This window comes from Fukomys damarensis, unplaced genomic scaffold (assembly GCF_012274545.1).
Source record: "Fukomys damarensis isolate Sample0158 unplaced genomic scaffold, DMR_v1.0_HiC HiC_scaffold_17, whole genome shotgun sequence".
In the NCBI taxonomy this organism is placed as follows: domain Eukaryota; kingdom Metazoa; phylum Chordata; class Mammalia; order Rodentia; family Bathyergidae; genus Fukomys; species Fukomys damarensis.
The window spans coordinates 15,608,085-15,631,338 of NW_022900929.1; the positions used below are offsets into that span (position 1 = coordinate 15,608,085).

A 23,254-nucleotide genomic window follows, 5' to 3' on the forward strand; every position below is an offset into this window, starting at 1 on the left:
CTGCTGCTCTACACCAGTAAGTTGGTCAGCAGATCAGCAGGAGTATGAATAAATACAAAGCAGATGCTTCCCTCTAGCCTCCAAATCTTGCAGGAATCACATCTTTAACCCCCCCACTTATGAAGAACTGCACAAAAATTGGAGCTCTGGGACATGTAGTTCACCCTAACCAAACAGACATATCACAAAGCCACCAGAGACAAATAAAGGAAGCACTAGATTGTCCATTTTCAATCAATCTGGCATCCATGCATATCTCCATAAGCCATTCTTCATCTCCAGATAAATACAACAAATAATCTGCCCGACATATACTACAATACATCCAGCATACAGCCAAACCCATGCTAACCCATTTTCCAGAAGGAAAAAAACACTTTTATTATTTTGTTTTTGGTGACAGAATGAGGAACGGAGGAGGGGTTGAAGGGTAGGGAGGGGAAGGTGGGAAAAGGGAATTAAGATAAATTATGTACAAAAACACCTTTGAGAAAGTTGGGTAAGCAGGCAACCCACTCTCCAGACTCCCTCCTTTCTCTCTTAGAGAGAAGCTATCTTTCTCCCAATAAATTCTTCCTATTCTTAAAAACAAAGATATATTCTGTACAAGTACAAACTCCCTATAAGAAATGTGATCAATATAACAAATATGTACTAATAAAAATAAAGTTTTCTAAAAATCCATTAGTAATTAAATTAACTGAAAGTATTTTTTTTTGTAAGTGAAAATTTCCAACAAAGAAAATACCAGGCCCTGATGGATTCATTGCTGAATTTTACAAGACATTGAGAGAAGAACTACCACCATTACTCTTCAAACTTTTCAATGAAATTGAAAGGGAAGCAATACTTCCAAATTCATTCCTAGAAGCAAGTATCACTTTGATTCCCAAACCAGGGAAAGACACAACTAAAAAAGAGAACTACAAGTGAATCTCATTAATGAATATAGATGCAAAAATCCTGAATAAGATACTAGCAAAGAGAATACAGAGGATCATCAAGAAGTTCATACATCCTGACCAAGTCGGATTTATTCCAGGGATGCAAGGATGGTTCAACATACGTAAGTCAATAAAGGTAATACACTATTTTAACAGAGTCAAGGACAAAAACCATATGATACTCTCAATAGATGCAGAAAAAGCATTTGACAAAATCCAACACCCATTCATGATAAAAACCCTGCAAAAAATTGAAATAGATGGTCTATATCTCAACTTAATAAAGGCTATCTATGAAAAACCAACAGCCAACATCATATTAAATGGACAGAAACTGAAAACTTTCATGTTAAAATCAGGAACAAGACAAGGATGTCTACTATCACCACTCCTCTTCCATATAGTTCTGGAAACATCAGCCACAGCAATTAGACAAGAGAAAGAAATTAAAGCAACAAAGATAGGAAAAGAAGAAGTTAAACTGTCATTATTTGCTGATGATATGATACTCTGCATTGAAGACCCAAAAAACTCCACCAAAAGACTTCTAGACTTAACTGACACTTTTAGCAGAGTAGCTGGATAAAAGGTCAACACCCAAAAATCAGTAGCCTCCTTGTACACTAAGAGAGAAATTAGGGAAACAATTCCTTTCACAATAGCATTCAAAAACATGAAATATCTAGGAATCAATCTAACAAAAGAAGCAAAAGACCTCTACACTGAAAACTATAGCACTCTGAAAAATAGAGATCGAAGAGGATATAAGAAAATTTATTTAGCTCAGCTATTCAGTGGCCTGCCTTGCAAGCGCAAGAACCCAAGTTCAATCCCCAGTACCAATAAATAAATAAATAAATAGAAAATGGAAAGATATCCCCTGCTCTGGGATAGGAAGAATCAACACAGTGAAAATGGCCATACTACCAAAACTGCTATACAGATTCAATACAATGCCAATTGAAATTCCAACACTATATTTCACAGAACTGAAAAAAGAATCCAAAAATTCACTTGGAACCAATAAGAGACCTAGAATAGCAAAAGCCATCCTAAGCAACAGAGACATGGCAGCAGGTATAACAATTCCCAATTTGAAACTATACTACAAAGCCACTGTGATAAAAACAGCGTGGTACTGGAAAAGAAACAGACCTGAGGATCAGTGGAATAGATTGGAAGACACAAAAACAACTCCAGATGTAGTCACCTACCTCATCTTTGACAAAGGAGCTGACCATCCCCACTGGAGGAAAGATAGCCTCTTTAATAAATGGTGTTGGAAAAACTGGATCTCAATCTGCCAGAGATTAAAACTGGACTCTTATCTTTCACCATGCACTGAATTAAAATCCAAATGGATTAAAGAGCTAAATATTAAAACAGAAACACTAAACTTGCTGGAAGATAAGTTAGGCAGAACTCTGGAAGTCATTGGTATAGGAAAAGACTTTATGAACAAATCCTCAGTAGCACGGGAACTAGCAGATAGAATCAACAACTGGGATCTCATCTTATGAAAAAGCTTCTGTACTTCAAAAGAAACCATCAGCAGAACTAAGAGACAATCTACAATGTGGGAAAAAATTTTAACAGCTGTTCCTCAGACAAAGGACTATTATCAAGGATATATAAAGAACTCGAAACAATCAGCCCTCCCAAATACAAAGACCTGATTCAAAAATGGGCATCCGAAATGAACAGACATTTCTCAGACAATGTAAAAGCAGCAAGTAAGTATATGAAAAAATGTTCCACATCACTAGTCATTCAAAAGATGCAGATGAAAACAACACTGAGATTCCACCTCACCCCAAAAAGAATGGCTGCTATCAAGAAATCAACCAATAACAAATGTTGGTGGGGTTATGGGGAGAAAGGAACCCTTCTCCATTGTTGGTGGGAGTGAAGACTGATGCAACCACTGTGAAAATCAGTATGGAGATACCTCAAAGAGCTTGGATGGAAGGTTCCATTTGACCCAGCCATCCCTCTGCTGGGTATCTTTCCAAAAGAGTTAAAATAATCATATCACAGTGATATATGTGCACCCATGTGTATAGCGGCACAGTTTGTAATAGCTAAAACTTGGGAACAGCCCATTTGCACATCAGTTGGAAACTGGATAAAGAATATGTGGTTTTTCTATAAAATGGAATACTACTCAGCCATAAAGAATGAGAAATTAGATTGATTCATTTGTAGGAAAATGGATACACATTGAGGATATACTCCTAAGTGAAATAAATAAGTCACACATGTGTAAATACCAAATAGTTTTTCTGGTGTGAAAAACTATAATAATACATAAGATCCTAATGAGATAATTGACAATGTGAAATAGGAAGAAAAGGGCTAAAGGTGTAGGGAAAGTGGGAAAGGGAATAAGGGAAAAGAAAAAATATGAGAAAATGAAAAAATGGAAATAAAGTGCTTGTAAATGGGGAGGGGAGGAGGGAGTGAAGGGAGGGCAGGGACAAGGGGAAAAAAATGAGAACAAAGACCTGTCATGTAAAGGTATGAGATCCCAATAATGAATGTAACTGTACTATACTGTATACCTAAAATGTACCAATAAACTCAATTTTTAAAAAAAGAAAATAAATATATTTTTAAAAGGAAATGACACCTGCCCAAGTGATGCTAGGATAGTCAATATGTAAAGGAACACACTGCAAGTGATGCTTATGATAAACTCTTAAGTGGTTAAATATGACACTAAAATTACAAGCCACAAAAGAAAAAATGAATAAATTAGACTTGATCCAAATAACAATTTGTGTGCATCAAAGAACTCTATCAAGAGAGTAAAGAACCTACAGAATGGGAGAGAATGTTTGAAAATAATTTATCTGATAAACATCTAACATCCATATTAAATAATGAACTCTACTGCACAACAACAAGAAATAAATATTACCCAGTTTTTAAATCAGCAAAGGATTCAAACAGACCTTTCTCCAAAGAAGACATACAAGTAGCCAGTAAGTACATGGGAAGATATTTAATACCATTAATCATAAGAGAAGTGCAAATCAAAACCACTTGACACCACTTTATACAAACTAGGATGACTAGAAGTTTTTTTAACAACACACACACAAAAAAAATAACTAATGTTGCTGAAAATGTGACTAATTTGAGATGTAAAAATAGTGCAGCTGCTGTGTAAGTTAGTTTGACAAGAGTTACCATGTACCTTGGCAATTTCATTCCTAGATATTTATTCAAGAAAATTGAAAATGTGTTTAAACAAAAACTGACATAGAGCCAGGTTTGGCAGCACATGTCCGTCATCTCAGCACTTGGGGAGATTAAGGTAGGAGGATCACTGAGAGTCCAAGGCCAGCCTGGGATACCTGGTAAATCAAGACCAGCCTGAACTACTTAATGAGACTCTACTGGTATAGAAGTGTTCATAGCGACGTAATTTTTCTGGTGGTCCTGAATTTCTTTTTTATAACTAATTAAGTTTATTGATCACATAATGATCACATTCCTCATAGGGAATTTATAATATATATAATTTATAATATATACATAATATATTTTGATTCTTATTTTTTCTTTCCCTTATTCTTTCAACCCCACTTCCCCTCATTATGTAAAAAATCGTAGTTATTTTTCATACCCCAAAAAATAGAAACAAAACACTACCCAGTTAAACAAATGTAATACATCCTAACAATAGAATGATTTTCGATTATATAAAGGAATTAAGTTCTGATACATGCTACAACATAAATGAACCTTGAAAGAAAAATGGCACACAATTTCAGCCAATGTACATGACCAAATATTTTATGTTTCTATTTATATGAAAAGCCCAGAGTAGGAAAGTCCATAGAGTTAGAAAATAAATCAATTGTTGCTTATGATTGGGGAAATAAAAGACTGGAGGTAACAGCTAAATGAGGTAGGAGCTTTTTGTTTTGTTTTTTCCGTTGATGAAAATATTCTAAAATTGTATTGGATACACAACTCTGTGAACATACTGAAATCCATTTCATTGACTAATTTAACAGGTAAATTGATATGGTTTCTGAATTGTATCTCAACAAAGCTCTTTCACTGGGAGTTGTATAAAGAAAAATAATAATGTCATTTGTTTGGTTTTTTTTTTCCCCTTAGTCACTTCAGCTGGACTCCGGCTATAGTAGATAGGCATTCTTATGAGAAACTTTTGTAGGATAAAGAAAAAAAAATGTTATTTTCCTATTTGTTGCCAAATTATCTGTTAGAAACCAAATGCCTTTCCTCGGAAATGAGGTTTCTTAACTCCTTAACTTAATGTATTTTCTTAAATTCAGGTATAACTTGGAATCTGAAGAAAGAAAACAAAACCAAGTTATTTTTCTTTATGGGTTAAAAAAAAAGAACTATGGAGAAAGGGGATTCTGCCAAAAAGCATATGGGTAACACATTCTCCAACAGAAATAACTGAAAGACTCCAGAAAAAAAACTTGATGCTCAAATTTAAATTATCCTCTGAATTACATTCAGTTGTAAACTTCCCTTTGCTATTATTCTTAAATCACCTTTAAAATTCTCTTGTCTTTGCTGTGCAGTATTGAGAGCAATGAATTTCAAAATTAGGGACTTGGGCCTGCATTTAAACTGTGTCAAAGACCATGGGGACAGATGCAGTGTACCCAGTGAGAAGTGAGCAGAAATCAGAGCTGCCCAAGCTCATAGGGACTCAGCCTGTGAAATCACAGTAATCTTCCCAATGATGTGGTTGAGTAATTGAACAAATATCCTGATATTAAAGGACTTTGGGTTATGTACACTTGTTTTTCCATAGCCAAAATTTCCATGGCTACAGGGCTGGGTACCATTCACAAATTATAGGACTTCAAAGTCATAGGGAACACAGAATACAGAGCATAAGAAATAAGTAGAGTACATGATACAGAAAAGAACACTGTCCTCACCAAAGTGAATGTCATTAGTGTCATCAATATTTATTGAGCATGGCAAGGGAGAGACATGGTTCATGTATGTTTCTGTTCAGTGACTCTTTAACCAACCCTACGAAAATTCTGATGATGACACCAGACAATTCTGGTGAGAAGAAATAATAAGGAATTCCTCAATATTGTGCTTTCAACTGCATGGCCCACTGTGGCCCTTAGATATCCTTCAACAGCCTCTAATTTGTCCTGGGTCTGAATCTTCACTCAATGGACATTTTAAAGAAGATCCAATCATGATATCCTCTACAAATGAGCTGAAGTCAAGCAAAAGCTGAGACGTTTTCTTAAGTGAGGAAAGAACTAAATGAAAAAGCAGCAAGTGCAGCAGATTGGTGCTCTCATCCTGGTTCACTGGAAGGAGTCATCCAATTGATGGGAATGGGAACGGGGAAATGGTGGGGGCAGTGGTCAAAATGCATCTGCCTGAAAATTGGTGATCTACTTTGTAACATGCAGAAGTTGCACTTCCCAGAAGGATGAGGAACCTGCCCTGGATAGAGATTATCAGTATAGAGACATTAGGGGCAGGAAGGGAAAGACATTGGGGTTAGGGTCCTTCTCACCTGCTTCTCAAAACTACTCTTTTGTTTCCACAACTGGGAAGTTACTGGTTGGTTCCTTGTGTCTTGTGGTGCTCTCTGAAGTTGAGAAGCAGTTAGAAGAGGAAAATCTGTGCTTTTGGAGCTTCCACAATCTCCCCAAACCCAGAAGCACAAGCTCCAGAAGAGTAAACAAAAGGCAAAGCCCACTAATCCCAAACATGGTCCTTAGAAAGATGGTCTTCTCAGAGGGACGGGACAGATTACAGGTTATGCTGCCGAGGCAAGGATCTCGACGACATGAAAAGGAACTGGGCACCTTGAACCCATACAGATGGTACTGCCCCCCCAAGGCTGCCCCTTCAAGGACCACTCGAGCCCCTAGCTGTGCCACATAGGCCCAGAGCATCTTGTGGCTTCCGGCCCCTGAGGCATCTCTGCAGCTGTCCCTTTTATGGACCAGAGTCTCTTCCTCAATCTTCATCTTTCTTGGTTCTTCCCAGTGTTCAATCACATGGCACAGGATGAACCCCGCATAGAGGGCACTGGGTACAGCCACCAGGATGACTTGGAAGGCCCAGAAGCGCAGTGGAGAAAGCGAGTGGGAAGCATCATAGCAGGCAGCCTTGCAGCCTGGCTGCTGGGTGTGACACACAAATTCACTCTGATCATCACTGTAGACCCCAGGCCCACTGGCGGCCAGCAAAGCAAGGCGGAATCCCAGGAGCACAGGAAGCAGGAGGCGCCCCATGAGGGTGGAGTGCTGGCTCTCTAGAGCCAATAGCTGCCTCAGGAACCTGCCACACATCCTGTTAGGGAACAGAGAACAACAGTCAGTGTAGGTGTGTTGCTAACTGCTCTTTAGAGAGCCGCAGGTTACCTTGGCACTGCTAACCCAAGGACTCATAAAGCCTTTTTCCCCCTCTCCGAAGACCTGATTGATCAAATGTTATATTTCTCAGCTTTGTATACTTAGAATGAATCACCTGGGGCAATTAACTTTGTAAAGTAAAAGGGTGTATTTAACTCACAGTTTGGGAGATTCCAAGTCCAGAGCATAGCACAGACTTGGCAAAGGTCACCCACTGAATGCATCACTTCATGTCTTGGATAGCAAAGGAAAGGAGCATATGTCCGAGCAAGCGCTCACATATCCAACTCCCTGGTACGGAGGGAGAGGTTTTACAATCCGTTTTAAGAGCATGTCCCCAAGGCCTAAAGACATCCCGTTAATCCTCACCTCTTAAAAGTCCATGACACCTCCAAATATCACCACCCTGAGGACCTGAATCTTTGAAGGGCATTCCTCTAAACCGTAGCAAATATCAAGACTCTGTGCCTGTTTTTTAATTAATGGAAGTGAAGCATCTATGTAAGATGAATAGTGCAGTAGTGAATTGTATAAGTCTCTCTCTCCCTCCCCCACCCCCACCCCTCTCTCTCTCTCCTGGCTTCCACTTCTATATTGCCAGAATGAAGAACATTCAGCAGGGGTTCTCTGCCTTTTTTATCCTCCATCCCTCTCTCCTTTTCCCAAAGACTAATAGTAATAATCCAGGATAGTACATTTTTTTATTTCTGCCTTTATTTGTTGCTTCCCAGGTGATGGCTGCTACATCTGGTGGCACTAACAGTGTCACCTTAACCAAATCAGTGCTAACACTGGGAGGGGACATCCATTCTGTTGCTCTTGTTTTTCTCTTTTGCCTTACCTTCAGGTGCTCCCATCATGCTGGTAAGATTGAGATGTGGTTAGGTTAACAGGCTAAGTAGGATTGGGGTGAAATAACCAGGGAGAGTTCAAGAGCACTTTAATCTTCAGACCTTACCAGCTTAGGAACATAAGAACATCTTGAAGGAAACAGCAGAATTTGCCATAATTAAATGTTATTGTGTTTGAGGCTAAAGCCAGCAATGATAGAATAGAAATTCAAATTTCACTCCCCTTTGCCACTGTATTCTGGGTATATATATTCCTCACAGTAAGAGATGATCACAGTTAAGGACAAGTTTCAGAAATTCCTCAGTTCCACCACCAAAATCCTATCACGTTTCAAACCCAACTTTGTCATCTTTATCTCTGTCCTAGTCAACAGCCTTCCTCAATGCCCAGCAGCTCTTTCTAACCGTCCCCAATCCCAAACCCAAATCCTTACACACTTGGCTCTTCTCAATCCCCAAAGACCATGTGTTATGGTCTGAAAGTTGGTGTCCTTCCAAAATCCACATGTGGGATCTTAATACCCAGTATGATAGTATTAAGAGGTGGAACCTTTAGATCATCAGGGATAGTGTCATTATAAAAGAGGCTTGAGGGAGCCTTTCCATCTCTTCCACCATGTGAGGACACTAGAAGGTACAGCCTATGAGAAACAGGCCCTCACCACATACCATGTCTACTTGAGCATTGATCTTGGACTTCCCTACCTCTAGAACTGAAACAAATAAATGTTTATGTTACCCAGTCTAAGGTGTTTTGCTATAGCAGCCTGAACAGACTATGACAAAACACTATGCATCTTATTCCACAGAAGAAATAGAGATTCTAGTGTGAAACCCTACAACTACTATTTTATCTTCACATTTATTTCTTTATCTAACATCTTAGGAAAAGAAACAACCCTACACTGCTCCAAGGCTACTGTTCCTTCCAAATCTATGTCCTTGGATCTCTCCTGCTTCTTCAGGAATTTGATCCCCAAATCAGTTTGATCTTCCCTACAATTTAGACTCCTTCCTTGTTATTTCCCTTCAGCTATGAATATGATTAGGTATCTCCCTTTAACTCTAATAACAATTACTGGGTTCTCTAAGTTAACATAGCAGAAATAACCTTGCCTAATCTGTCTCATCTCAGTTTCTCAATTAAAATACCCAGCAATATGCATAAAACAATTTTAAATGGGAATTAGTATTACAAACTATACATGAGAACAACCCATATACCATGGCACAGGGAAAATTATTACTCCTGATCAGTTAGAAGGATTAGGAGGCTTTCAAGGGACCACTCTAAGATGATTAATTGACCAGAGAAATTTGTCACTATCTACCAGCTGTGATGGAACTATATTTTGAGCCCCTAGAAGTCAGACTTCTCTCAGTACCTATCTTTCTACTTCCTTCACAGACTGTTATATATATATATGATAAATATATTTAGAAGCATATCAGGCCACTGAAATTTCTCAATAAAAATAATTTAAAATTTTCAGGAGCAATCAATTTTCAATCTTTAGCACGACAAAATTAGTCTCATAATTAAAGGTGAGAGATTGTAGTTATTTCCAAGACTCTTTAAAATTTGAGGCTAAATGGATTTTTTAAACACATAAAAGTAAACTAAAAGTATCATCAGTATGTCACAATTAAAATCCACCTTGAAAACAGTGTATCAGAGACTGAAGAAAGTTGAGTTGGGATACTCAGAAACATACTTGAGAAGCTGTTTAGAATTGAGAGGAAAAAAATAGTGAAAGTAGCAACAGGTAAACAAATACAGAACACACCTGTTTTGCTTATGTGAAAATCAAGACAACAAAACAAAATCACTACAGGCTGAACATCCTTAACCAAATATCTAAAATCTAAAATGCTCCAAAATCCAAACAACAAGCCACCAGAAGAGGAAAATTTCACATTTGACCTGGTATGACACATGATACATGTCAAGGTGAATGCAGGTATCATAGAAATATTGTATAAAATTATCTTCAGACTATAAGATATAATATATATGTGATATGATATATATGTGATATGATATATATAATATATATCAAAATACACAAAGAATGAATAAAATGTTTAACTTATTACAGTAAAAGACACATTGCTACTAATACCTCTCAAAATTCTCCCCTTCACATCCCATTGTTTTTGCCACTTTCTGAAGCAGTTCTGAAAGTCCTCTTTCATGAGTGTCTTTAGTTGCACTGTTACAGTTGTCTTGATGTCCTGAATCAATGCAAAATGCCTTTCATGGTCATTTTGAGTTTGAAAAAGAGCCAGAAATCACACCGTGACAGATCCAGTGAATAAGGTGGATGGGGATACACCATAACATTTTTACTTGACAAAATTACCAAAAACATTTAATCAATGTGGAGTGATCAATAACTACAATGAATTTTAAATTTAAATTATAGTGAAAGACACACTGCCTTTAATCCCACTCAAAATACTCCCTGCTCTTCAAAAAAATGTACCTCATCATTTCTGGCAATATGCCTTTTACTGTAATAAGTGCACAAGGTGTTTTAAATTTTGTCAATTCGTTGTATTCTTTAATCACTCTTTGTATGAAACATAAGTAAATTTCATGCTTAGAGTTGGGTCCCATGCCCAAGAAATATCATTATTTATTTACAAATATTCCAAAATCAAAAGAAAACAAATTTCTGTAGGATTCTGGTTTCAAACATTTCAGGTAAGGGATATTCAACCTGTACCTTACTTAGAAGGAGAGAAAGCACTTATTACATCAGTGCCTGAGGAAAAACTAACTTCTCAATAAACGTTGACTAAATTTGGGAGGGATTGTTATTGAGCTCTACAGAGAATCAAAAGAAAGGTCAACTCCCAGTGCTGGTTTTAAGTGTCTCAACTTTGGCACTATTGACATTTGAAACCAGTAATGTTTTGTTGGCGGTGGGTGCTGTCCTGTACAATACAGTATTTCCCAGCACCCCTGGGCAGCAGCACATTTCTCCCCTCCTGCCCACATGGGACAACCAAAGATATCTCCAGACACTGCTAAATGTCCTAGGTGATAAATTCATCCTGATTTGAGAAGCACTACTTCAGGGTAGCAATGGCTTATCATCTCTCCACTCCCTGCCCCTGTTGCCAGCTCTGTGAGGCAAGGCATCTCAAGAGGCTTTTATAGCTTTCCATTTCATAAGTCTATGATAATCAGCCCATCTTCCAGGTGGGCCTCACAGCCCCCTGCATTCAGCCCCCATCATGAAATTACCCAGAGCCCCATACCTCTGCACAAGTCCACAGGGTCCCTGGATTTAGGGGAGGAAGTCCCAGGGTGCTGATGGCTTCTGCCCTGGTTTTCTTGGAGAATAATCAGACTAAATGCTAATTGGTCTGCTAAATAAATATTAAATGCTAATAAATTTTAAATTCTTGCTCTCAGCCTCATCTTATTTCAGTGCATAAGCCCAGCACCCTCTAAACACATTCCCAGCAGACCTAGAAGGTAATAAGGGACAGGCCTGACACATTCTAGGGGTTGGGAATTCAAGTACTTTACCGATTCCCTGCCTTATCCTCTTTCCGGAGCCCATGCCAGACAATCACATGTTCTCTCAGAGGCTCTCAGGACCGATCTCACCACAGACCTCTTGCCTAAGAACTCTTTAGTTTGGAGCCCCCATATCTAACACTAAGTATCTTTCCTTGTCCCTGAGCCCCTGAAATTGTCCTCAAAACAATACCTATTCTGCCCATCACCTAGGTCTCCTGGAGAGCTCAGACATGTTCCATCCCCCAAAGTCTTCAGACAAACTAGAAGGAGTTTCCTATACAACTGCCTGCTTTCCTCAGACCTTGTGGTCTTCCCTGTCTGGTACCACTGCTCCAGCCCACCTGTCTCATTCTCTGAGATTGACATCCTCTTCTTACAGACAAGGTTACAGCTTTGCCCCACAGGTACTAGGGTCCCTAGGCTGAATAACAACCCCTTAGGAACTAAGACAGAAAAGGAAGGGAAGCTACTACCCAGCTCCCTTGATAAGCTCCCTTTAAGAGACAGTGCTCCGTTTCTAACAGTGGAAGCACAGTTTTCAAATACGTTTGTCTGGGAGTTGACAGGATCTGAATTTTACAGAGATTTTAGACAGTGAAGCAACATCTATGAGCTCAAGAATCAGTAGAGGAAAGAAAGCTTGGAGTTTGAGTGGATTTTCAAATATATTAAACAGATTTTTTTAATTCCATTATGATTTTGATAAGAATTTTTCCAAACATTGCATATTCTTTTGAAGAAAAATGTCAGGATACTGTTGGCAGCAGAGTCCATCCCAGAGAGTTAAAGGATAAGAGAGGGGATGTCCAGAGGGAGGGCAGGACCTGTTAGTGCAAATTCAGGCTCATTGCACCCACCCTCCCCCACCTGGCTTGGATAATACTCTCAATGCTTCTATTCAAAGTGTGGCCATGAATATCAGTAGGAATGCAGAATATCAAGACACATCTGAATCATCTAGACCGTGTCTGAACTGCAATAATATCACTGGCTGACTCATGTGGTCAGATTTGAGAAGCCTCTCTAGAGCCCAGGGAAGCCCCTGCCGCTGCCACCAGCAGTCCCTGAGCCAACTTGGCTGCCCTCAGCCCATGCGTTCACTTACACTCACCTGGCAGCTCTGAGTAGAAGCACCAACCACAAGGGAAAGAGGTAGAAACGCCAACCGCAAAAGATAAGAGTCCTTAGGCTGGAGTCCACAGGGTCCTAGCTCTTGCGCTGGCCCTGCCTCCTATTGCCACCCACTTCTTTCCCCTCCCCTTTTCATTCCTGGCAGCCTCAGTTCAGGGTTTAAACAAAATGCAACTGGAGAAGCAGCCACACTCATCTACTGGTCTCTCATCTCTTGCCCCTTCGATTTATCTTAGGCATCCATGGACATGTAAGAGCCCCACTTCAGCTAGGCTTGAGATATGGGAGTCAGCACCTGCCCCTACTCCTCCTGAGGAGAAGAACTCACAACAAACCTCTCCCCAATGATACCTTCTCTCCTTCTACCTTTTGACAGCTATATCATTTTATACAACGCTGACACAGGTGTAGGGTTTAAGAGTGGCATGACTTGTTTATGTGCTTGTTTTTTCTTTGAAGCATTGCAATTCAGACTAGCAAGTCATTTTGGAACATTGTACGTGCTTTATTTTTTCTAAGCATTGCATCTTGACACCCCAGGCAAAAAATTTACATTTACTCTCCTATTTCACCAACATGGTTCAGAGCTTAATAAATAATGGATCTTCTAAGTGTTGCATGGGTATTTTCTCACTACTGAAAATACCCTTATGGGATAGGAACTGGTATCTCCTTTTACAGAGGAGAGGGATGAAGAATGAAGGTGCTAAGTGACCCATTCAAGGTAACCAGCTCGTGAGTGGATGCATTAGAATTTAAGCAAGCATTAACAATGTGAAATAGGAAGAAAAGGGCTAAAGGTGTAGGGAAAGTGGGAAAGGAAATAAGGGAAAAGAAAAAAATATGAGAAAATGAAAAAATGGAAATAAAGTGTTTGTAAATAGAGAGGGGAGGAGGGGGTGAAGGGAGGGCAGGGAGAAGGGGAAAAAATGAGAACCAAGACCTGTCATGTAAAGGTACAAGATCCCAATAATGAATGTAACTGTACTGTATACCTAAAATGTACCAATAAACTCAATAAAAAGAAAAAAATATGAAAAAAAGAATTTAAGCAAGCAATCTGGCTGCTGATGGCAAGTATTTAAATACCATTATACTCTTAGCTTCCCTATTATTCAAACTAACAGCCTTTGGAGAGGTTTTAATTGTACACTGACTAATTTCACACCCTTAAAAAATAAAAATCCTCTATCTACATATTCCATAGCTTAACAACTAAATTCCCTACCCATTCTATATACCAACCAAATACTGGGCTACTATCACTGACAACTTCCTGCTTGCTGACCACATCTTATCCACGTATTTATTGTACAGATGCCGTCTCAAATGCAAAACAGAAGTACATCATCCTAGCATCCCTGCTCCAGATGCACTGGCCTCCAGTCCGCCACCTACATTGCAGACGGCGTATTTGACTCAGTTCTTGTTGAGACTTTCCAGCTTGATTTACCAATTTATTTGCTTAACATTGCCTCTTGAATTCCATACCTTTTTCCTAGGTTAAATTTTCTCCCCCGAATAGGCGCCAAACCCTCAATAAAGAAAAGCAAGAGTAGCAATAGCATAAGACATCAAGAGGAGCAAATTCTGCAGGAAAGGAGGGGAGGTGATCAAAAGGGGGCTCGAGACTTTTATAAAGCTGACAGTGTTTGATAAAGATTCTCTGCTAGACCAAACTTAGGTTCCTGAAACCTTCTCATAGATCTATCTGTGCACTTCCTAGGCATAGAAGCCTAGGCAAATGAGGTTGGCAAGTACTCCCACTCTTCGTATTTGACTGGGCTCCTCATCCTCCACTCCTAGCATGGGTAATATATGATCACCCCGGCCTACCTTCAGCAAGGTGAGTTTTGGAAATCCCTGAGATCGTCTCTGAGTTGTTTCCCATCCCCTGAGCCCCTCCCTGCACCTTGACTATAAGTTCCCACTTACCTGCACTGTATTTCGAGGTCTCAGTCTCTCTCCCCACAGTAAAAGTCCATCATAATGGTTTCTGTGCCCATGACATAGTCCCCTCACCTTGAACAAAATCTTCTTTAGTGTGGTTTAATACGTGCTATTGATTTTTTTTCCTTTTACATGTTCTTTTTCTCAATCTGAATCATGTATACATGTACAAATCTCTGAATTAAAAGTATTTGCTAAGTGGTGCATTTAATTTTTATATAGCTTCCTCTATATTCATTATTTTTCACTATAAAAGGAAAACAGAGAAAAGACACAGAGAGATGAAGTATCCTTCCCAAGGTTGCACAATAATTCTCCTGACCTAAACTTTGGGGTCTTTTCTCCTCCCTTGAGGATGACTCAGGACTAGATGTGCAGGTGTCTTTTGAGCTGATGGACTTTACATAACACAGTTTAAACCAGGCGTGGTGGCACACGCCTGCGATCCCAGCACTCAGGAGGCTAAGGCAGGAGGATCACTGTGAGTTCAAGACCAGCCTGGGCTACATAGGGAGTTCCAGTTCAGTCTCAACTACATAGTGAGATCTTGTCTCAAAAAACAAACAAAAAAACATAATACAGGATTAGATTGTTCCCTTCACTCTCCTAGAAAGTTAGGAGGGCTAGAAGTTGGCTGGGGCTAATGAGGACACAGACATAAGGGAAGGCCGAGAGCATCTGCCAGCCCTATTTCTGATTGAAATTGAGGTGTAAAAGCAAAACTAATTCACCATGTGAGTCATCCACATAGCTTGGTGGGCCACTGAGAGCTCTGCACTCCTAGTCTCTGTTTCCAAACATCTCCTCTCTGGTCCACTAGAGATCTGAACACAAACACAGGGAATCAAACATCACCCACCCAAGCAGTGTTTTGTAACAACTCCTCCGGGGCAAAAAGTAATTAGAGAAGACTAGCTAAAATGTGCCAGATGTTTTCCAAGCCCTTGTCAAATACTAACTGGTTCTACCATCACTTCCTTCCTAGGAAGTAGGCATTCACATTATCCCCATGTTATAGATGAATAAGTAAATTAAGATAAAAAGGTGAAATATCTGCAAAAGACCCTCAAATAGTGAGTAGAAGAAGCAGGATGGGAGCCAAGTCATATCCCCCACCCCTCTGCTAAAGCACTTCTCAGGGAGGTGTCAGTGAGCCAGGTGCATTCAGCACATTTTTGCACATGGTATATGACCGTCTTCTTAGAAACCAAGAGCTGTGACCCCACCATCGGAGGCCACACAGATGGTCCAGCCAGAGTGACCAAAGGCCTTGTCTAAAAGCCTGCAATGGGGGTGGAAAGTAGGGAGATGCACAGGACTCAGGGAATAGGGACATTTTTCAAAGTTGCATGCATTTCTCCTGATTCCTCAATAGGCTCATTTATAAAGGTCCACAGTCTGGGTCAATGTGGGTATCAGGGGCAGGCTAAGGTTGTTCCTGGGGGCTGGAAGGAGGGGAGTTCTGTTTAATTATATGGAAGCTGCTGTCAGGACATTGAAGCAGCAAGACAAACTTCTCTTTCACAGTAGCTTTCTGAGGGTTGGTGCCAAGAAAGAAGCCCCCGAGGGTAAAGAGAGGTCTCATTCCACTTCTTTATTCTACCAACAGTGCCCTCCTTGTCTCTTGTCTTCCCACCAGATGAAACCAGCCTCCTCCTACAGCCATATGTTGACATTGTGTGCCAGGACACAGAACAGCCAGGCACCCAAGGGCAAGCATCAAGTAAGGGTCCGGAGTGGAAAGAAGTCTGCACCTCCCTTCCTCGTAGCTGGGTGAATCTCTCTACTTTAGGCACAATGAGAGACACCCGAAGCAATGGTTGAGGAGGGATACGCAGAAGGAAAGTGTCAGAACTAACAGGAAAGTATCACCCCCACAGACCTGGATCCAACCACACTGGGCCTGGGACCCTGTGTGACCATGAGAGAAGGGAACCATGCTAGTCCTGGGCCAAATGTCCCACAGAAATCTTGGGATACTATACACCAATGAATTCTTAAGATTGTGCAGATTTTTAATATACAACATGAACAAAGGGTCAGCAAATGTGTTTCTCACCATCACTGCAGAAAGTACACAGTGACAAGTCTCATTGCTGCAGCACTGGGAGGCTGAAAGGAAGAAAAGACTTGACATCAGGCAGGAATGGGTAACTGTTGAGCCCCCCAGTGACCAGATCTTTCTTGACCCCTTCAGCCTCATGCAGAGCTGACCCAGCATCTCAAGGTTCTCTCCACTTTTGCAGGTCTTTGTTCTGTGACATTCACTTCATCAGACTGTCCAAGCCCCATGAAATCCTCCATTTTTTCAAGTTATATCTCATGCTAATGACGAGGTTTTCCTCCTCAACAGCTGGAAAAGCAGGAAAGCTAAGCCCCTGGACCCTGGACCCAGATGGTGGGAATGGAGAATAGGAAGGGAGCAAAGTTCAGTAAACCAGAAAGGAAATCCTCCTCGGGGTGACCTTGAAAGGCATCATGGACTTTCCAGGGACAGATAAGGCCAATGGATTCAAAGTTGATTGGAAGGTGGGGATGTGCTGTTTTCATAAGCATGTGGGGCGGCCCCCAAGTGAGAATGCAAAAGACTGTTAGTAGAGACCCAAAGAGATACAGGAATCCAACTTGACATGACTATACACATCTTAGTCTTATCTGCTTTCCTGTTGATTAGACAAAATACCCAACACTCTCAATGTTAAAAAGGACAGCTTTCAAAGAGCTGGGACTAGAGGTTCCATTTGACCCAGCCATAGCTCTGCTGAGTATCTTTCCAAAAGAATTAAAAGAATCATATCCCAGAGATATATGCACACCTATGTTTATAGCGGCACAGTTTGTAATAGCTAAAATTTGGAAACAGCCCATTTGCCCATCAGTTGGAAACTGGATAGAAAAGATGTGGTTTTTCTATAAAATAGAATACTACTCAGCCATAAAGTATGAGAAATTACATTCATTCATAGGAAAATGGATACATATTGAGGATATACTCCTAAGTGAAATAAATAAGTCACATGTGTAAATACCAAGTAGTTTCCCTGGTGTGAAAAACTATAAAAGTACATAAGATCCTAATGAGATAATTGACAACATGAAATAGGAAGAAAAGGGCTAAAGGTGTAGGGAAAGTGAGAAGGGTAGGTTAAAGGTAATAAGGGAAAAGAAAAAAATATGAGAAAATGGAAATAAAGTGTTTGTAAATGGGGAGGGGAGGGGAGGGTGAAGGGAGGGTAGGGACAAGGGGGAAAAATGAGAACCAAGACCTGTCATGAAAAGGTACACGATCCCAATAATGAATGTAACTGTACTGTACTGTATACCTAAAATGTACCAATAAACTCAATTTAAAAAGGAGAGCTTTATTTTGGCTCATAGTTTCAATCCATAGTTGGCTGGCTCCAAGACAGAAACAGAATGGTAAAAGGCCTGGCAGAAGAAAAGCTGTTCCACCTATGGCAACCAGGAAGCAGAGAGAGAAGGAAGAAGCCAGGAACAATAACAAACTCTTCCAGGTCATGGCCCCTGTGACTCACCTCTAATCAGGCCCTACTTTCTAACATCTACTCCACCAATTAGCAACATCACCCCATCTTCCACACACATGAGATTTCTGGGGGACATTTTAGATCTAAACCGTAATACCATCATTTTGCCCACAGGTGACCCTGGCACACATCCCCAGACCTAAAAGACAAAGACCTGAGAATACTGTGCTCAACCCTGATACCTGGGCTAACTGGACTAACTACTGGAATATGTTAATGATTTTGTTTGTTTGGGGGGTTGTTTTGTTTTGTTTTGGGGTTTTTTTGTTTTTTGTTTTTGTACCAGGGATGGAACTCGGGACCTTGCACTTATGAGACAGGTGGCAGAACCACTGAGCTAAATCCCCGGCCCTGTTACTCATTTTTGAGACCCTTTGTCTAGCTTAGCATCTAAGCCCCTTCATCCTGCCATTGGATAAAAGGATCCGCCTCTCCTGCTGCTTTCTAAGTTAGGCTCTGTCTGTAAATCCTTAATAAATTGCACGTTGTACAATCTGCTGTCTGCCTCTTTCTTTGATCTCTGATCTTCAAAGACCTTCAGCCTTTGGTGGCCAGTTCTCATACACTAGGACTGGGTTTTCCTGAAATAGAAGCACAAAAGGCAACAATAGGAATTCATAGGCATTTCTGCATTTCCCACCTTCACAACACAGCTGATGCCACCCTTCCCTCTCACCCCACATACCCCATTCTCATTGCAAGTTGCAGTTTACAAAAACGGTCACTTTTATTCTTGGGACTGGGGGTCGAATCCAGAGCTTTTGCACTGAGCTACATTCCCGGCCTTTTTTTTTTTTTTTTTTTAAACAGGCTCTCACTAACTAGCTAAATTGCGCAGGTGAACTCAAACTTACCATCTTCCTGCCTCCGCCTAGGCCTCCACATCCCAAGTGCCAAGATTACAGGCTTTTACCAGCACACCCACTTATCCAAAAATCTGTGACCTTTCTCCCCAACACGTCTGCCGACCTGCAGCTTACCCCACTTTAAAAGGTGTCAGACCCACTTCTCGTGGGACCTCCGTTAGTCACCAACGACATTGCTGTGAGCAGATGACTTAATTCTCCAGCACACATCACATTGATGAGTTTTCTTATGGCTATTGAGAGGTCAGTGTAACAAAACCAGCCTGTACAAGGGAGCTGCACTGTCTTGCCATCTACCCTCTGCCCCAGTGGTCCACAACCTTTTTGGCACCAGGGTTTCATGAAGGTCAATGTTCCCAATAACCAGGGGTGGGGAATGGAGATACAAAGGATGATTTCAGATGATTCAAAGGAGTGCACAACCTAGATCCTATGAGAATCTAACAGGAGTTGGAGCTCAAGAGGTAATATGAGGGATGGGGAGCAACTGCAAAGAAGGATGAAGCTTCACTCACTTGCCACCTCCCACCTCTTGTGTGTAGCCAGGGATTAATAGGCCATGGGCCTTCACTCGTGTGTGTGCCCCAGGGCCTAGGGACCCTACTCTGCCCTACTCTCAGGGACAGAGCTCAGCATTTATGACTCACTCAGTAAATAGACTCCATAACTATTATCTAGAATATATAAAGAACTCAAATCAATCAGCCCCCCCCCAAATATAAAGACCCGATTCAAAAATGGGCATCCGGAATGAACAGACATTTCTCAGACAAAGAAGTCAAAGCAGCAAGTAAATATATGAAAAAAATGCTCCACAGCCCTGGTCATTTGAGAGATGCAGATGAAAACAACACTGAGATTTCACCTCACCCTACAGAGAATTGCTGCTACCAAGAAGTCAACCAATAACAAATGTTGACGGGGTTGCAGGGAGAAAGGAACCCTTCTCCATTGTTGGTGGGAGTGCAGACTGGTACAACCACTAAGGAAATCAATATGGAGATACCTCAAAGAGCTTGGACTGGAGCTTCCATTTGACCCAGCCATCCCTCTGCTGGGTATCTTTCCAAAAGAACTAAAAGAATCATATCACAGTGATGTATGCACACCCATGTTTATAGCAGCACAATTTGTAATAGTTAAAACTTGGAAACAGCCCATTTGCCCATCCGTTGAAAACTGGATAAAGAAGATGCGGTTTTTCTATAAAATGGAATATTACTCAGCCATAAAGAATGAGAAAATAGATTCATTCATAGGAAAATAGATACATATTGAAGATATACTCCTAAGTGAAATAAATAAGGCACAAGTGTAAATACCAAATAGTTTCTCTCGTGTGAATAATCTGCAATAATACATAAGATCCTAATAAGATTACTGACATTTAGAAATGGGAAGAAAGGAGCTAAAGGTGTAGGGAAGGTGGAATGGGTAGGGGAAGGGTAATAAGGGAAAAGAAAAAAATGTGAGATGATGAAAAGATGGAAATAAAGTGTTTGTAGATGGGGAGGGGAGGAGGGGTGAAGGGAGGGCAGGGACAAGGGGAAAAAATGAGAACCAAGACTTGTCATGTAGAGGTACAAGATCCCAACAATGAATGTAACTGTACTGTATCCCTAAAATGTACCAATAAACTCAATTAAAGCTGAAGAAAAAAAAAGAACTCAAATCAATCAGCCCCACCAAATATAAAGGCCCAATTCAAAATGGGCATCCGAAATGAACAGACATTTATCAGACAAAGAAGTCAAAGCAGCAAGTAAATATATGAAAAAAATGCTCCACATCACTGGTCATTCCAGAGATGCAGGTGAAAACAACACTGAGATTTCACTTCACCCCACAGAGAATGGCTGCTATCAAGAGGTCAACCAATAACAAATGTTGGCAGGGTTGAGGGGAGAAAGGAACCCTTCTCCATTGTTGGTGGGAGTGCAGACTGGGGCAACCACTATGGAAATCAATATGGAGATACTTCAAAGAGCTGGGACTAGAGGGTTCCATTTGACCCAGCCATAGCTCTGCTGATTATCTTTCCAAAAGAATTAAAAGAATTATATCACAGTAACATATACACACCTATGTTTATAGCAGCACAGTTTGTAATAGCTAAGACTTGGAAACAGCCCATTTGCCCATTCGTTGGAAACTGGATAAAGAAGATGTGGTTTTTCTAAAAAAATGGAATACTACTCAGCCATAAAGAATAAGAAATTACATTCATTCATAGGAAAATGGATACATATTGAAGATATACTCCTAAGTGAAGTAAATAAGTCACACATATGTAAATACCAAATAGTTTCTCTGGTGTGAAAAATTATAATAGTACATAAGATCCTAATGAGATAATTGACAATGTGAAATAGGAAGAAAAGAGCTAAAGGTGTAGGGAAAGTGGGAAGGGTAGGGGAAAGGGAATAAGGGAAAAGAAAAAATAAGAGAAAATGGAAATAAAGTGCTTTTAAATGGGGAGGGGAGGAGGGTTGAAGGGAAGGCAGGGACAAGGGGAAAAATGAGAACCAAAACCTGTCATGTAAAGGTACAAGATCCCAATGATGAATGTAACTGTACTGTATACCTAAAATGTACCAATAAACTCAATAAAAAGAAAAAAACAGAGTCATAGTCCATGCTAGGTGCTTTGCCTTGGCATAGAGAGTCACAGCCACATAGGACCCTGTGCACCCTCTGGTCCAGTTTACACATGAAAAGAGCCTCAGAATTAAATCATGTGCACTTAGTTCTAAGGGGTAAAGAAGAGAATTAAGGAATGAAGTGCACAGAGTCTGACTCCAGGAAGAGAGATCAGGAAAATAACCTGGATTGTCTCCTAAGTAGGATGACTAAGATACAGAGGATCCAGAAGGGCAGTGGAAAAGGAAAGTTGTGGGCGGAAGTCGTAACAGGAGAAATCATAACTAGGTATTTACAGCGGACAGTGTTATGGAGCAAGTGCTGTGAACCAGGTACATGTTATCCATTGAATTCTCACCCAAATACCAAGCACTGTTGTCTTATCAAATCTAAATATTAACCATAACACTTACCATACTGAATAAAATCCTACCTAAGAGTTACTGTTTCCAGTAATCAGAAGAAGGGGCACAGAGCTGTAAGTAGGGATTGCAATGATCCTAACAAATGGGAAGGGAAAAAACTATAAAGAGTGGAGGAGATGAGAACTTTAGGAATTTGGACGGGGAAGATAAAAGGACAGAGGAGAAAGAATCACTGTGCAATGGCTAGACTATGCAGACAAACTCTTAGATGAAAAGTCACAAATAATCTACATAAGATTTCAAAGGAATCTTTTCATGGTTTTAGAATACTCTGCAATGTTTTCAGATCTGGTTCTCTTACCATTTACAAGATGTCCAAGTGAACACATGCCTTCCCTACTGAGGTGGCTGCAAGTCTTGGCCCAGAGAACAGACTCTCTCTTGTGGTAAAAGATAATGGTCTAAGACCAGGAAAACCAACCAAAGTAAATGCGTAGCTCAGCTCGGAGACCTCGCTTTTCTTCCTAATACTGTGTTGCAATTGCGCTGCAATAACTAGAGAGGCCCGGCAGGGTGTCACATGCCTATAATCTCAGTACTTTTGGAGGCTGAGGCAGGAAGATCCAAAGTGGAACCCAGCCTGGGCAATTTAGCGACTTAGAGAGATTGTCCCAAAATAAGAAACGGGCTGGGAATATATGTAGTTCAGTAAGAAGGTGTTGGGTTCAATCCCCAGAACAAAGAGAAAGAAAAGTTGCTAGGGAGGAGAAGGGCCGCGCTAGACTGAAGTGACCAGGAGGAGACACCATCTCCCAAATTCCAACCTAGTTCCTTGAGGTTAAAGGTTCGGTTTAAGGGTTTCCACAGTTTGGGAGTTTGGGAGACTTCCTCCCACAGAGGAACTTCGAAGACCAAAGAGGGTGCTGAAATGGGTAAATGCTGCCAACACAAAGGCCCTGACCGCCTCTCCCCCGCGGAGGCAATTGGAGGTCGCCTTGTGTAGATTCCACCGCTCTCCATCCTCCCACACCCGAGGAG

General features: G+C 40.6%; 1 protein-coding gene across 1 annotated transcript; it reads right to left on the reverse strand.

Annotated features, from left to right (window-relative positions):
* Positions 1 to 5,331: 5,331 nt before the first annotated feature.
* On the reverse strand, positions 5,332 to 12,921 carry Gjc3 (gap junction protein gamma 3). Its single transcript, XM_033764846.1, has 2 exons — positions 12,828 to 12,921; positions 5,332 to 7,268 (listed from the first exon to the last, which is right to left on the reverse strand). The coding sequence occupies exon 2, from the start codon at positions 7,265 to 7,267 to the stop codon at positions 6,497 to 6,499; it is 771 nt and encodes a 256-aa protein (XP_033620737.1). The 5' UTR covers position 7,268; positions 12,828 to 12,921; the 3' UTR covers positions 5,332 to 6,496.
* Positions 12,922 to 23,254: the final 10,333 nt, after the last annotated feature.